Source organism: Papaver somniferum, chromosome 5 (assembly GCF_003573695.1).
Source record: "Papaver somniferum cultivar HN1 chromosome 5, ASM357369v1, whole genome shotgun sequence".
Classification (NCBI taxonomy): Eukaryota; Viridiplantae; Streptophyta; class Magnoliopsida; order Ranunculales; family Papaveraceae; genus Papaver; species Papaver somniferum.
The window spans coordinates 19,301,084-19,316,570 of NC_039362.1; the positions used below are offsets into that span (position 1 = coordinate 19,301,084).

Sequence of the window (15,487 nt, forward strand, 5' to 3'; positions counted from 1 at the left end):
ACATACACAAACAATCAAACAAACAAACAAATCAACCAAAAAAAATATTTTAATTATTGATAGCTGTTAGTGATTAAGATTTATCTCACAACCAAACCCAGTTCTAAACTAATCTAGTTCTCTAGGTGGCACTGGCTACTTCTATCTTTTCCCATATAAGATCTAATAGTGAGCTCTGATAGCAACACTGTAGCGTCCCCTAAGCTACCAGCTGACTAATCTAAGAGATTAACTAAATAAAGAGGCACTAAGAATCTAGATCATTTACTTAAACATTCAATTTAGAAATCTGCTACAAAAACTTAACCCAAAACAAGCCCCGCTCAGAAATATATATATATATATATATATATATACAAGAACTTCTCACAAATGATACATATACAATAGTCTTTTGGTTTACAAATATAATATACAACATAATAAACATAGCCGAAGTAAACTAAAAAACGGACTACATTCCTCGGAGCTTTCGCTACGCAACTCTGATCTGTCTCTGAAACTGAAAGTTGGAAAGGGTGAGCACATCATCCCTAAAAGGGGTGCCCAGAAGGAATAGCATTTAATTTAACTTTTAAGTAATCATAACAAGATTTGGAAAACAATAATGTTTTCCTAAACATTAAACATCGACCAAGTCACTGAAACAAACAAACATGTATATGGAACAAACTCCTTCTTTCAAACAATGTATAATATGGTGTCAACCAGTTACACACCTAATAGCTATTGATGTCACCCCTGTTGACCAATAGTAAGCATAAAAGCAGAATTCATGTAGATATATATGTGAAGGAGCGTATCCTATATACCACACGTGAAAATTCTCATTTCCCATAACATTTCATATTGACAACAAAACATTACAAGTCCTTTCCAAATCGTGGAAAGATTCACAGAATCAACAAAATTATCATAATGCAATTTAAACAAAGCATAGAATGCACGGACAGACAATGCATGAGTTTGTTAAGCATAAACTTTTGTAAAAGCAACAATAATGGTTACAAAAGAGTCAAATGTATTCCCACCTCTTTTGATGACAAGCCACGCCTACCTCGAGATCCACGATACACTGGTTCGTTCTTTGAATCGATCGTTGTTAATAACTACTGTTAATCACACAAGAACTCTAAGAATCTAGCCAAGATGTCTCATACAAGAATCATACAAGTCTATCTAATAATTCTAAGTCCACTTATGGTTCTATATCTCTTATTGTCTATCCTTAGCACATCTAAGATTTATTAATTCAATTAGATTGGTTTTGTAGAATAAGCCAAGGTCAATTTATACCATAAGCGGTCCAAATATCAAACTAAGGAAACTAACTCTAAGCCTAATTTGACTAAACTTGACCCAATAACTCAAGGTCTAACCCAAATGGGTCAACTAACAGTCACTGACGATCAAACGCTCAACTAACAGTCCACATCTGTCCAAGGTCAAGTCTAGGGTCAACTAAGTCAATGATCCAACTCAGTCAAGGTAAACTGAGTCAGGTCTGGTTAATGAATCAACTCAGGGTTAGACTGATTCAACTCAGTCAGATGATCTAAGTCAGGTAAGTCAGCTAGACTGACTAGGATGACTAACATGCATACTTCTATTGTAGTTACAAGAACACAACCATCCTAGTTCTATTCAGTTGATCATAACACAAGTTATTCATTTTAAAAGAATTCTACAACTTCAATACAAATACAGAACTTCATAACTACAATTACAACTTCAAGTTCTATTTACCTGCAAAAGCAGTAGTAGCAAGCTTTCACAACATTTAGAATATACAACTCTGCAATCACCACCAAAGAGTTATGAATGATATCCATTTAAATTCAATATATAAACCCCCACCATATTACTCCTCTACAACAATTCTTGAATTTCCATTCACAATTAAAAATTGTCTCAGCACCACCAATGTTAGTTGAGCATAACTCAAATGCACATCCTCCCAATCTGTATCAATCTTCATCTCATTCACCCAAACCAACTCAGCTTCAACTTTATTTCACATACACCCGCACTTACAACAATTCCCACAACACCACCAGACTATCTCCAACTCTAACTGCAATTAACTAGAATGCAATGACAATACCAAACCATTAATTCCGTTAAAGTACCTACAAAGTCTGGTTCAACTTCAGATCCTTCATCATTTCCAATTCCATAATATTCATCACTACAACAACCCAAACACCCATCTCAGACACAACCTAATCAATCTCATGTACTACCAGAACTGCAATACACTCTCCATCTACACCTAGCAAACATATGCACCTCCACCAGTTCAACAACACCATCTACAGTTCATAATTCTAACCAACACAACTTCATTCCCAAATGAATTCACAGAGACCCCTTTCCGTTCTTCCTGAATTCGATCCAACATCAATAGTAACACCATCACCTTCTTAACACGAGACTCCAATCCAAGTTCTTCATCAGCTCCCAAAACCATAAACCCCAACTCACTGATTCAATGAACAACACCACCATAGCTTCCATCAAACATAAGGGTGTAAATTTTTCCCGGCAGCCCATTGCCCAGTACCAACCGCCCTGTCCCACGGAAGACCATGGTTGGTCGTGGCCCGTTACAGGCTAGCCCAGCCTATCCCATTTAATTAACGGGACGGGCAAAGGCCATGAGTTAAAAAGTCGTGTGCGGCCCTGTACCCATCCCGTTAGCCCGTCAACATTAACCGGCATGTTAGCCCATTAAATCTACCCGTTTACCAGACTTAATTGCCCATGTCTTCTTTAATTATATATTATAATATACTCGATATATCAATCTCTCCCACATATCTACACATCTTTCTGTATATATTTCATTTTGATAATTATGATGGGAAATTATAGGGTTTCCTCTTGAAAGATGATCCAATATTGTAATAATTATAGGCAATTTGGCCATATTTTAGTTAATTAGGTTACACTTTTGTCGCATATTTTTATATGGTCAAAAATTATTATTGTATATTCAAGGCCCGGCCGGCCCTGCCCGCCATATTCCAAATTACCTAACATGCTTGGACAGGTCATGGGTAGTTTATTTTGTAGTATGGCCCTGCCCGCCCAACCCTTTTAATTTGATGGGTAAGAGAAGTTCCTGCCCTCCCTGTCCCGTCCCATTTAATAATTAGGCCGGGCAGCCCGGCCCGACCCAATTTACACCCCTAAGAACAAACCCATCTCCTAACTTCTCTTTATTCACCCTTAATCGAATTCTCAAATTCAATTACTGAAACCCTAACTCCAAGATTAATTCCTTGTTCTTCAGACCAAAAACTAAACCTTAATTTCTTCGATTCTTCACTACAATTCGGTGAATCATTTGATAATTCTTCTTCCTTGTTCTCAATAATGAATACCCATCTTCTAATCATCAATTTCTCACAAATTCAATCCTCTCTTGAAAACTCTAACTTTCACAGAAACGTCTCTTCAGGATTCTAAAGAAACCCAAACTCTGAGATCATCAACATCCCACTCTATTGATTGACTTCACTAATTTTCGGTAAAGTTTTCTCAACAGAGATTTCGTCTCTGAGACGCCGAAGAAGAAGAAGAAGAAGGAAGAAAAAAATGAACGAAGAAAAGAAAAGAAAGAATGAGAAGAAAAAGAAATACGAGTTTATCTACTCGATTTGGTATTGACACGACCACACCAAAATTACACGACACGCGCTGAAGATAAGTGCAGCCACGGGGTTAAGCTATGAAGTTACTATTTTGCCCTTCATACTTATCCGACGATAACTTCTTCGTCTGGTATTCGAGTGACACGTTCGTGTTGTCCATTTCGCATAACTTTTCGATATCTATTCAACGGTACTAGTTTCGTATCTATATAATTGTTACATTAATTTCTCTTAACGTTCGTCTCTAATGAATCGAGTCATTAGCGGCTAATTCGTCTTCTGATCATCTCTAGACGAGTCAAATAGCGTTGACGAGCTTCAGGGTCCTTACAGATATAACGGAAGATTACGTGGATTGGAAGAATATTATCTTCCTTGTTCGACTCAATTATATCTTTGGGAAGAGTTTTGAACAACTCAAACTCTGTTAAACGCGGAAATAAGAAATAAAAAAGGGGAAATATAGCCGAGACTTGGCTGCGAAGAAATTATCTATTCTTGGAAGATTTGATCGAGAAAATTAGAGCTGATGGATATGAATAGAGGTGTTGGGGACTCAAAAGAGGATAACCGAGAGTTAGGGGTAGCAGCAGAGCATCAAAAATCGCCGCAGAGTGATTCTGCAGCAGCAGCAGAGAAGAAGAAGAAGAAGTTGCAGACGACACCATAGAAGCGTCGTTCTCAAGAACACGAAGAACAAGCATAAAATAATTGTCTCTCTTGAACAGTATCTGCGATAGTATCTTTGTAACAGTTAGGTTTAAATTGGAACATTAAATTGTAACAGTGAGGTCTGTGATGTCTGTAACATCGTTACAGCGTTGCAAATCTCTGTCTTATACAATTTCTTCAATAAAACACCTTCTTGAGCCATAATCAATCTTTTAAGTGTGTTTGAGCATGAGGAGTTAAACCCTAACACTGGGATGACGGAGGAAGCCAATTCTCATCACTGTGGTAATTTTATTTAATTCTTTTTATGACTTTTGCATTAATATAAATTGAATTATGATTTTAAATTAATTAGTTGTCATTTAGTTTGATGGGTTATGCTTAGATTTAGTGTTTTGATAATCCATGCTTGCCATTTACAATTAATGTTTTACAAAATCTACCTTGGAAAAGATTAAGAGTCAATGATTGTTGTTTTTGGAGCTATAATTGTCTAAGAATTAATATTAAATCATAGAATAAGAGTTTGGTGAAATCTTGATTCCCAGTAATCTCTCAATATTATCAACGTCTTTTATTTTATTCACTATTTTAATTTTATGATTTGAGTCTAAAATCAACTTCCCAAGTCTGAGAATCAAACCCGTATTACCACTGTAAAAATAAATCACCTTTATTTATTATTATAAATTATAATTCATAGGGACAAAAAGTGGAAATACAGCTTGCCTTAGTTGCTGGGAGTCGTCGTATGTTGTTGGGTTTTCAAGAGAAGCACAACGGCTCCTCACTGGTTTGCTTGCTTTACGTATGTCGTGCCTAGTTTTGGTTTAATGACGAGGGATAAGGTCGTGTCCAATTGCTTGCTCTGCTATTTCGATTTCTCCAGTTGCGCGTTTGCGGTCGAAAATGCTCCTAATAGAAAAGCACTCTATTGTTGGATGGCCTAACCTTTGATGATAATGGCATTACATGGCCGCGCCCTTGTCCATTTTGTTGACATCTAACACCGTCGGGGGTAGATTGATTTCCTTGCTCCCTACTCATTGTTCAAAGAGTTTTATTATCTGCTCCTGGTTGCATGGTAAAGGAGGTGGAGGGTTGTCTCGCCTTGTTCCTTTGAGTCCTCCTGAGTTTCCCTCGGTGGTTAGGAACGAATCCTTCCATCCTTTTCCGATGTTGAGACTTACGTTACGTGGTGATTCAGAGACGACATTGATTGTGTGTTTCCAGGGGTGGTCTGTATGTGTTTCTTCAACACAGTCGGCGATCCTCTCTGCTGCTTCTTCCAACTCGACGAACGTTTGGAATATGAAGTTGATCAGGCTCCTCTTAAAGAAAGACACCATCCCGCATATGCAAATCTCAATCAGCGCTCCTTCATCGATGTCCTTGTGGAAGTCCAATGCGATATGCCGAAATCGGAAGATGTATTTCCTTATTTATTCTCCTACCCGTTGGTTGCACCTGCTCAAGTCTATTGATGTGATCTTTCTTTTGGCTGAAGAAAATTTCCTGAATAAGAGAGCGAACATGGTTTGCCACGAGTCCACGCTTTCTGCTTTTAGGTTATCGTACCAAGTAAACGTTGTTCCCGTGAGTGATTTAGGGAATTCTCTCAAGCATAACTTTCCATTAGAGGCCCTGTCATTCATTGCAGACAAAAATCTACTAAGATGTTCTCGTGCACAAGGTAGTCAATATCGGTTGTACAGGCCGATATTAAAGGTTTTCATAGGATATCGGAAAAAAAATCGATACTGAAAATATCAGCGATACGAAGGAGAAACGATAAAAACGCGTGTATCTTCCTGTACTGACCGATATATCGGTTTCACTTGTACACTGATAATATAGGTTTCACTTGTACAATGATATATCACTAGTGTATTTTGTCCTTTTCTTATGATTTCTTGAACTTTTAGTTCAAGAAAGTAACTCCACTAATTTTGCTAACTTCATATATGATTACGGTGGATGTAATTACCATAAATGTGATGTCGATGGGCTAACAGATATTCAATGCTTGGTTTCGTTGTTGATAGTATAAGGCTCTAATCAACCACCTCTTATTTTGTAAGGTTGAAGTATATTTACTACAATTATTATTTTCTATTATGGTTATATCAATATATTTTTTTGTTTGATAAATAATAAATATTTAAAAAAAATCCTAATGATGTATCGCCTATAAAAACAGATATTATCATTTGTATAGATGTATAGGACCCGACCGATACGATACCAATACACGATATTAACTACCTTTCTCGTGCGTTTCCTTGCCCATCATATGCTCTGAACTTTGGTGATGTGTAGTCCTCAGGGTATTGATACTCGCTGATGCTCGCTGGATAGGGGCTATTCATGGCGTCGTAGTCGTCTTGTCTCACCACGCGATAATTTTACTCTAGGTATCTTGCCACAACTTCTCGCGACATTGTCATAGGCTCGTCGTCTTTGTGCCATTCATTCACTGTCTTTCCTTTAAAGATGTCTTGGTTTGTTATTGTAACCTGTTCTATCAACTCTCTCAACTCCCGTGTGCTATCCGATGTCTATCCGTGCCTTGTGCCAGTGCTTCTTCTTCGTTGTCTTCATTTTCTTCCTATATTATTACCTGGTCGGGGTCAGTGGGATCCATTACAATTCCATCTTAAACAAAATTGACATAAAAACTCCAAATTTTTAAAAATTGATATAAGAACTCCAAATTTCAAAATTGGTTTCATCAAATTTTATTCATCAAACTCTATGATATTTCATCAAATTTTATGATGAAACCAAAATTGGTTTCATCAAATTCTTTGGGGTTTTTGTGTTACTTTTGTTTTTTGGGGTTTTTGTATTACTTTTGTTTTGATGGGTTTTTTGTGGATGGATAGTATAACCCCTTTGGGGTTATAACTCGCGGACCGATTTTTTTAAACTAAAATACTATAATTTTTTTTTAATTTAGCTTATTTTTAGTGTAAAATGATTTTTTTTTAACTTGGCCAATAGTGCAAAATGGAAAAAACAATAGTGTCTCTTTTTTGAAAACAAAGAGTATAAAATATTTCAATACCTGCTTCAAAAATGGGTTTAATGTTCTTTTTTTTTACAGTTAAATATAATGACCGACCAAGATTAGACGTCCTCCTGCTTATGATAGTTAAGACAATTTTGTGAGATTCTTTGAAAGTGAAACCGCGTGCTCGGATAAAAGGAAAGAGAGGAAACCAAGCCAAGCACTTAACTCCTCCGGGAAATCCAAAGTTTGAAGCGGCACCACAGACGCAACATTTGCTAACGATTTTTTCAATGTCTCTTCTTTTGTTTCTCTCTACCGTTTTACTTTTAGACCTTGTCAATCAATTATGATAAATCCTTGACTTTGCTTGTACATTTCATATTAACTATTCAATTATTAAAAAGGTCCAATTGCTTTTCATTTGAATAATGCTCACGACACAAATGGGAGCTTCAGATGTCTAAGAACCCTCATGGCACATTCTTTCTATGGTAATTTTATCATCCGGCCTTGATATCAAGTAGGACGTGAAACATCTTTTGTCCTTCACTGTAACCACATCCTACTCGAAGTTTACTGAAGCTAAAAGTTAAGAAACAAGCATCTCAATATGACAAAAAAATAAATAAAAGAACTTCATGTTTTACTTAGTAAATGGCAGTGTTGATAAAATGTAAATGACGAAACCAACAAGAAACATCTTGCTCAAATAAGTTTGGTTTCTCTTAAAAACCTAGGTAACGATCTAGTCTACTTTGAAGTAGAAATAGTACATTCGAGTTCAACAGTTTTTGGGGATCAGGTTGTTTTGTTTTAAGATTTGTACGTAATCATCGTTATTGAGTTGAAGAAATGATAAATTCACTTTGTGGGGGAGTGATGAAAATGGTAAAGAGTGGAGAACCATCAAGTTACCATCCTTTACCGATATCTCCCACTGCTTCAGTTTCTGAATCAAACAGCATAAATGTTCTTCCCAGTACTTCAGTGCTAGGTAATAACCCAGTTCTGTCAAGTTTGAATGATCCCCAAGGTTTCAAATATGAGGAACACAATATGAATGATGATGTTGAGATTCAGTCGCCTGACAATTCTGCTATATGGAATTCATATTTTGCTGATAATGATGATGAAGCCAGCTTCATGATCTCTTCACCTAGGAGCTCAAATGCTCTTGACTTAATGATGGTATCTTCACCCAAAAGAACACAACATATGGGATTCAATCAAAATTATGACCAAGGCGAGAACACATTATTGCATGGGGAGAGTATGTCCAAGTATTCGCCAGCTTCTAGCAATTCTTCTCATATGGTAGGAGGAACTTGCAACATCAGTAATGGAAAATCAAAGGGCCAACTTCAGAGGGTATTTAGCTCACCGCGGAAAAAGTATATGAAGTTATTGAGGGTTGATCAATTTTCAACCATGGATGAAAACATGAATGGTAGTTCAACTTCTAAAGATGGTGGATTCCGGGAATATTCTACTATGAACATGCCATCTCTGGGATTTAACGCGGGAGGTTCTGAGTCAGGGATGACACTTTCCGCGATGTTGAAATGCTTACCTTCATCAGATTCTTCAAATATCTGGGAGTCTACTGTGAATAAGGTGGATGTACAGAGAGATTTTCCGACAACTCAAGAGAAAAATGCGAGTTTATTCAGTCCATATCGTAATCCATTTTCACCTGCGCAGCTATCACAGCAACAGGAGCAGCAATACACGTTTGATAATGGCTCGTTTGGCCCTCTGTATGCACAGGTAGCAAACACCACAAGACTCTCTTTCTCTCTGAACTATCTGACAAACTTACTTCTGTTGTCAATCTGTCAAGTTATCAACAGTTATAATTTCAACAGGAACAGGTGACTGGGCTACAATTGCTACACCTTCTCCTGGCCTGTGCTGAAGCTGCGGCGAAAAAAGACTACATCGTGGCAAAGGTATACCTTGGCCAACTCAACAGAATAGTGAACCCCCTTGGTGACTCCATGCAACGAGTCGCCTGCTGCTTTACTGAAGCCCTATCTGAAAGACTTTCTGCTATTACCACTGCCAACCCTAACTCAACTGATCAGAAAAACGACACACCGCTTCCTGATTTAAACTCACTGGACACTATCAGAACCTACCAAGTTGTCTACCAAGCTTGCCCCTACCTAAAATTTGCTCACTTCACAGCTAACCAGGCTATTTTTGAAGCATTTGAAGGTGAAGAGAGAGTTCATGTGGTAGATTTTGACATCCTTCAAGGGTACCAGTGGCCTAGTTTCATGCAAGCCTTAGCTGCTCGTCAAGGTGGTGCTCCATTTCTTCGTTTAACTGGCATTGGGTCCTCACCAACGTCACTAGGAGAGACTGGTCTCTACTTGACGGAAATAGCCCGATCTTTGAAAATACCCTTTGAGTTTGAAGCAGTTTCAGAGCCTTTGGAAGAAGTAAATCCCCATATATTTCAAAGACGCCTAGGAGAGGCACTGGCTGTGAACTCGATCAACGTCCTCCATCGTGTCTCAGGTAATTCTCTTGCAAACCTACTAGGAGTGATTCATGACCAAACACCAGAAATCTTGATCCTCGTAGAACAAGAAGCAAGTCATAATGGACCTTACTTCTTGGGACGATTTCTCGAGGCATTACACTACTACTCTGCAATCTTTGACTCGATGGAAGCAACATTCCTAAGCAACTCAGAGGACCGAGCGAAGGTAGAGAAATACATATATGCGCCTGAGATCCGGAATATTGTAGCAAGTGACGGACCAGACAGGGTTGAAAGACATGAGAAGATTGAGAAATGGAGGAAAGTGATGGAAGGAAAGGGTTTTAAGGGTATTCCCTTGAGTGAAAATGCGGTCACTCAGGCTAATTTATTATTGGGATTGTATTCTTGTGATGGATATAGGTTGACAGATGACAAGGGCTGCCTGATGTTGGGTTGGCAAGACAGACCCATCATTGCTGCCTCCTCCTGGCGTTGCTAATTGTCTGTGTCTATTTCTAAAGCAAAGCAATGGATTTTAATAGGTAAGCTCCGTAGGTATATAACCCTGTGAAATGCATTTTCATAGGCATACATTTTTGCAGTTCCATTCTGGTAGTTGTTTTTACCCCAGAGGAATGGGAACAATGAAATGGAAAAATGGTTTGTTCCACTTTAGCAGAAAAATTAACAAAGTATATTTTAAGGATTACTTTACTATGCACCGTGCTTTGGTTGTAATTTATCATGAAAGAACAAATTCAGAGATTAAAAAAAAAATTAGGGCTAGAATCGAAGTGCTGTAAATCAATTTATCCAATCTGTGTCTATGTTTTTCACTCTTCTTTCTCGCTGGAAATACAGGAGATTAAATTTAGTTGGACGCACCACATCACGGGTGATAAGAATTTTGAAAAAACATTTTAGGAAGTTAAAAAGAGTTGGAAGCTACTAAAGCACACAGGCACAACCTGGTTTATACATTATATATAACATTATCATCAATACAACAATGCAGAAACATAGATGAATGACGCTGCTAGGAACAAAGTATGAAACATGGTTTTCAACTCACTTGTGTTTCCAGCAATGAAAACATCTTGGCGTGGAGAGTAAATATCTTCAAAGCTAAACCTCCCATTCTGCATCTTCTCCGTTCATATTCGGTCTTACAAGATGGTACAGAAACAAGAACTTTTCCTTGGAGAATCGTCCAGTTTCTTTTCTGTTTTTGCAAGTAAGAAACAAAAAGTCAACTTCGGAAAAATATGAAAAGCCTTTTTCTCTAACACTGAAGATCACATTGTATGTTAGAATCAAATATGAAAATGGAGATCTGAAAATGAAACCATCGTTTATAGCTTTCAAAAATGTGGAATAATGAAGCAAAATTGTGTTATCACAGCACTCTGAATGCGGAATGCAAAAAAAAAAAAAAAAAGATAGTGTAAAAATTAAGACATAACACACCTGTTTTTCCCTTCGCTAAAGATGGCTGCACAACAACATGCATGGTAATAAGCCCTCCTGGGAGTTCACCAAAAGGATTTTTACACTGGCCAACCGTCTTGCTATTTTCCAAAATTTTACCGGCACTTATTAGTTTCACATCATTTGCCACCTTGGGTGCAATCTTTTTATCTACAAGAAACCAATTTTTTCAGTCGAAGCTTGAATACAAACTCACCAAACGATACAAACAATATACACAAAAAAACGTTGTAAAGTACCCTGGTCTTCCTGAATTAAATTAAGAATTTGCCCCTAACAATGAAGATTCTTATATCTCTTCTTAGCAATCTAAGAAAACATTATTTAAAACTTTTCATTCTTCATTCACAAAAATGAGGTGAAGTTTCATTAAATTACCCCCCACACCCCAAAGTTACCACCAAAGAATCATATTATACGAACGCAAGTATTTAAGCAAAACGCAGACTTTCCACAAAGCAACTGCAAAAGCTTCAACACAACCCACTACTCAGTTGCATAGAAAATATTGCAATTGGCTTGTAGGATGTAAATTAACTAATTAAGAAATAACTAAGAACACCCAAACTTAACACTGGAATTCTCTAGACGATGTAATAAGCAACCAACTAGTCGATTATATAAACACAGTAGCAGTTTGTGTGATAAAATGGTTGCATAATCTAAACACTTTCAAATTTTAGTATTTCATTCCCTTACTACATAATCACTAAGCTATATGACTCGTTTCGAGGTTTTCATGTATTTTATTCTGTTTCCTAGTTATATCAAATTTAGTTCAAATAAGAATACGAAATTCGTAACAATTTAAAAGAAGTAAACACCAGAATTCAAACCTTTAGGCCAGTCAGAAACTATACGTTCCTTGAGCATCGAAATAGTAGAAGCCGAAGAATATCGAATTGGACCAATATCTGATCCATCGTATAACCTAAACTTAAGCTCAACCAAGTCTTCTTCTGGCATCGATCAAACTACTGAATCAGCTAACCAAAAATTTATCTGGGATTGAATTTAAAGATCAAATGGAGAAGCCCTTGAAGAATTAATGGATCAGAGATTTTTATTTCGAGGGTTTTAGATTAAATAATTGATAGAGGAAAGAAGGAAAAGAGAGATTGTTTTCGCTAAATAGTGGTGATAGATGATAAGTAAAGAATGTAAAGACTATTACGTGTCTAGCTTAAAAGTGTGCATTGGCTTTCGGAAAGCATTTTACTTGGGGGAAACATTTACTTCCGTTAAAGTCTCCGTTAATGACATGCTAGAATTTTTCATGACTGCTAAAGGCGGTATAGCTAGCATTTTATTTTCTTGGACCCGCAATGGCCAAAATATTATTAACAACACCAAAATTAGTGACAAAACCCCTAGATGACCAACTTAAAGGAACAAAAAAATCACCCATATTAATTTTAACAAATTAAATCAGTTTCATTAAATAGTGACACAAAAACCCCAGCTCAAATAATAATTAGCAAATTTAATTTTTTTTACTTTGAAAAAACCCAAACGTACCCTTCTTCATCTTCATCTTCGTCTTCTCTCCTTTCTTTTTTCTTCTTTCTTTCTCTCCTTCTCCCCACCACCATCACCACCAGCAGCGATACCAGATCTCACCAGCAGAAACTTTATGCTTCCCCGACTACACTAGCACCTTCGTATCTCACCACCACCACCACCTTCGTCCGCCTCCTTCAATTCCATCGCTACCTTCGTTCCCTTAACCCTTAATTGTTGAAATTAGGATTGCGATTTTAACTTCAGTTGAAGAACAGAGATGGGTTGGTGACGAATTGATGATTGAGATCGATTTTTCAAGGAAGAGATGATGGAGTGGTGACGTTTCTAAACAAGGTCTAGGAATTAGATCTATGAATTGATTCCATGGTGGAAATGAACTACCGATGACGATATGCTCGTGTTGGGAGAAACGGTGGATTTAGAATGATAATTTGAAGTTTTGAAGTATTAAAAAATCTTATCATTTCACTAATTTTTCAATTGAATTGGATACCAGATTTCGTTTTGTTTGACATTTCGTTGGTTTTTATTCTTGAGAATTTGATTTTGATTGTTACCGTAAGGATTTATTGACTTGGTAAAAATCTTATTTCCTTCTACTTTTGATTGTTACTGTAAGGATTTATTGACTTGGTAAATTTAATTCCATTTACATGTTTGATGATGAATTAGATTTATTCTTGAAAATGTTATAATAATAGTAGTGAGATTAACTTGCCAGGTGCAAGATTTCGTCCCTTGTTTGCTCTGTGTTGGTGGAAATGGGATATGAATATCACAGTTAGTCTTATGTTGCTTGTTGGTGGATTGATTTTTCTAATAGTAGATGAATTTTGAACTGAAGTTTGTCTAAGTACTTTAGTCTAAAATGTTGAGATCAATGAAGTGTGCATTACTGTCTCTTAGTGAGGTCCATTTTATGGGCTAAGTTTTTAATTGAAGTCCATGCCAGTTAAAGAACTGGTTAAGGAAAGTGTACAAGTTGTTTGGTTATGCAATTATTGAAAACTTAAGTTGCGTTTCCACAGTTAACTTAGCAGTTGACATTATGTGGTTTGTTAATGTTGAGCTGCCATGCATACATTTCAAAGTCATATTTTGCAGTCCAATTTGATAGTTATCATCTATGGTTAGAGTGGTTAGACTAGGTGCCCCTGTTGAACTTGAAAACTTGTATAAGTACCACAGTGTGGCCCTCTTTTGACTCCTGCACCGACACTTGTGTGCAGCGTAAGTGAAGGAGGCATCTCCCTAAAACATGCTCTTTTTAATTTCCGAGTACCTACTTGAGATGATTTTAGCATATGGAAAGAGAAAATTAACTATTCTATTCTTGTTGGCCAATATTCTTATATCTTATTACTGGTATGTTGGAACTGCTTGTGTTTGATTCAGGGTGTCAGGTACTCAGTCAGACCCATCAAATTGATGCTAGAAAGGAGAGAAAGATGGAGACATTAAGGACTGCTCTTGGGATGAATAAAGTTGATGAAACTTCTTTACTACATGAAGAAGGGAAACAGAAAACTGTTCTGGAAACAGTGGAACCTGATTCTGAAATTAGGTGAAGGAGAGGGTCCAAAAGAAGGTTTAATAGAGAAAAATGATGGCTAGAATTGAAATGGGAAGCAATTGCAGGTGGTGAATTGGATTGTGGAGCTGAGTAGAGTCAGCTAGGAGATGTTGTTGCCGCTGCTTTCAAATTGGCAGTGTGCAAGTGTAGCTGCTGGTATTGTTGATATGGTTATTGCAGTGATGGGTTTGATATGGTTATTGCAGTGACAGGGTCTTGTGACGAGTTTCATTTGATGTTGCTAGTAAGCTCCAGTTGCAGCTGAAGTTAATATTATAGAGAAGGTGGTACTGGTGTTGGCTTTGAGTTGGTTCTCTATGAAGAATGGTTTGAGATGATGCTTGAGAATGGTTTTTAAGTACAGTTGCAGGTTGAGAGTGTAGAGAAGAACTGAGATGCCTATGTTGGTGGTGATTATGAACTGCAGCTGGTGATAATCAGAATCCATGGAGGAACTGGTGTTGCTCTGGTTGAATTAATATGGATATTGCAGGTCCAGTTGAAGATCAATCTGAGCCTGAGATGGAGCATTTGTGGTGTTCAGGTATGAGCTTGAACTGAAATGGAAGGCAGTAATGCAGTGGGTATGGGATTTGAAGTGAATTTGTAGTTGCAGGTGCAATGAAGTGCTGCAATACAATGAGGAATTGCCTGTAAACCTAGATGGAAAGATATACCAGGTGAAGCTGAGTAATGGGTCTTGAGACATAACTGGTGGTATTGTTGTTGAATCGCAGAAACCAATTATGGTTTCATCTTATTTATGATGAAACCAAAATCAGTTTCATCGTATTTCAACAATGTATTTCTATCCATGAAGATGTATAATACCTCTTAAAAAATTTCTTGCAGGTGATTTCTCACGAAACCAAGATGAAACCAAAATCGTTTTCATCGTATTTATGATGAAACCAAAATTGGTTTCATCGTATTTTTGGGAGGTGGTGGTGGTGGGCGGTCGTGGTGCTGGTTTTGGTCGGCGGTGGTCGACAGTGGTGGTGATGGATGGTAGGGTGTATGGTATTGGTGGTGCAATTACGTAGTATCGGTGGTGGTGGTGGTGGTGGTCG

The 15,487-nt window shown here is 37.3% G+C and overlaps 2 protein-coding genes across 2 annotated transcripts; one reads left to right on the plus strand and one right to left on the minus strand.

Annotated features, from left to right (window-relative positions):
- Window positions 1-8,226: 8,226 nt before the first annotated feature.
- On the plus strand, window positions 8,227-10,493 carry LOC113278820 (DELLA protein RGL1-like). Its single transcript, XM_026527560.1, has 2 exons — window positions 8,227-9,108; window positions 9,207-10,493. The coding sequence occupies exons 1-2, from the start codon at window positions 8,227-8,229 to the stop codon at window positions 10,329-10,331; spliced, it is 2,007 nt and encodes a 668-aa protein (XP_026383345.1). The 3' UTR covers window positions 10,332-10,493.
- Window positions 10,494-10,632: 139 nt separating this feature from the next.
- On the minus strand, window positions 10,633-12,475 carry LOC113281096 (membrane-anchored ubiquitin-fold protein 3-like). The gene is made up of 3 exons (XM_026529741.1): window positions 12,157-12,475; window positions 11,300-11,470; window positions 10,633-11,054 (listed from the first exon to the last, which is right to left on the minus strand). Exons 1-3 carry the CDS (start codon window positions 12,284-12,286, stop codon window positions 10,999-11,001), a joined length of 357 nt encoding a protein of 118 aa, XP_026385526.1. The 5' UTR covers window positions 12,287-12,475; the 3' UTR covers window positions 10,633-10,998.
- Window positions 12,476-15,487: the final 3,012 nt, after the last annotated feature.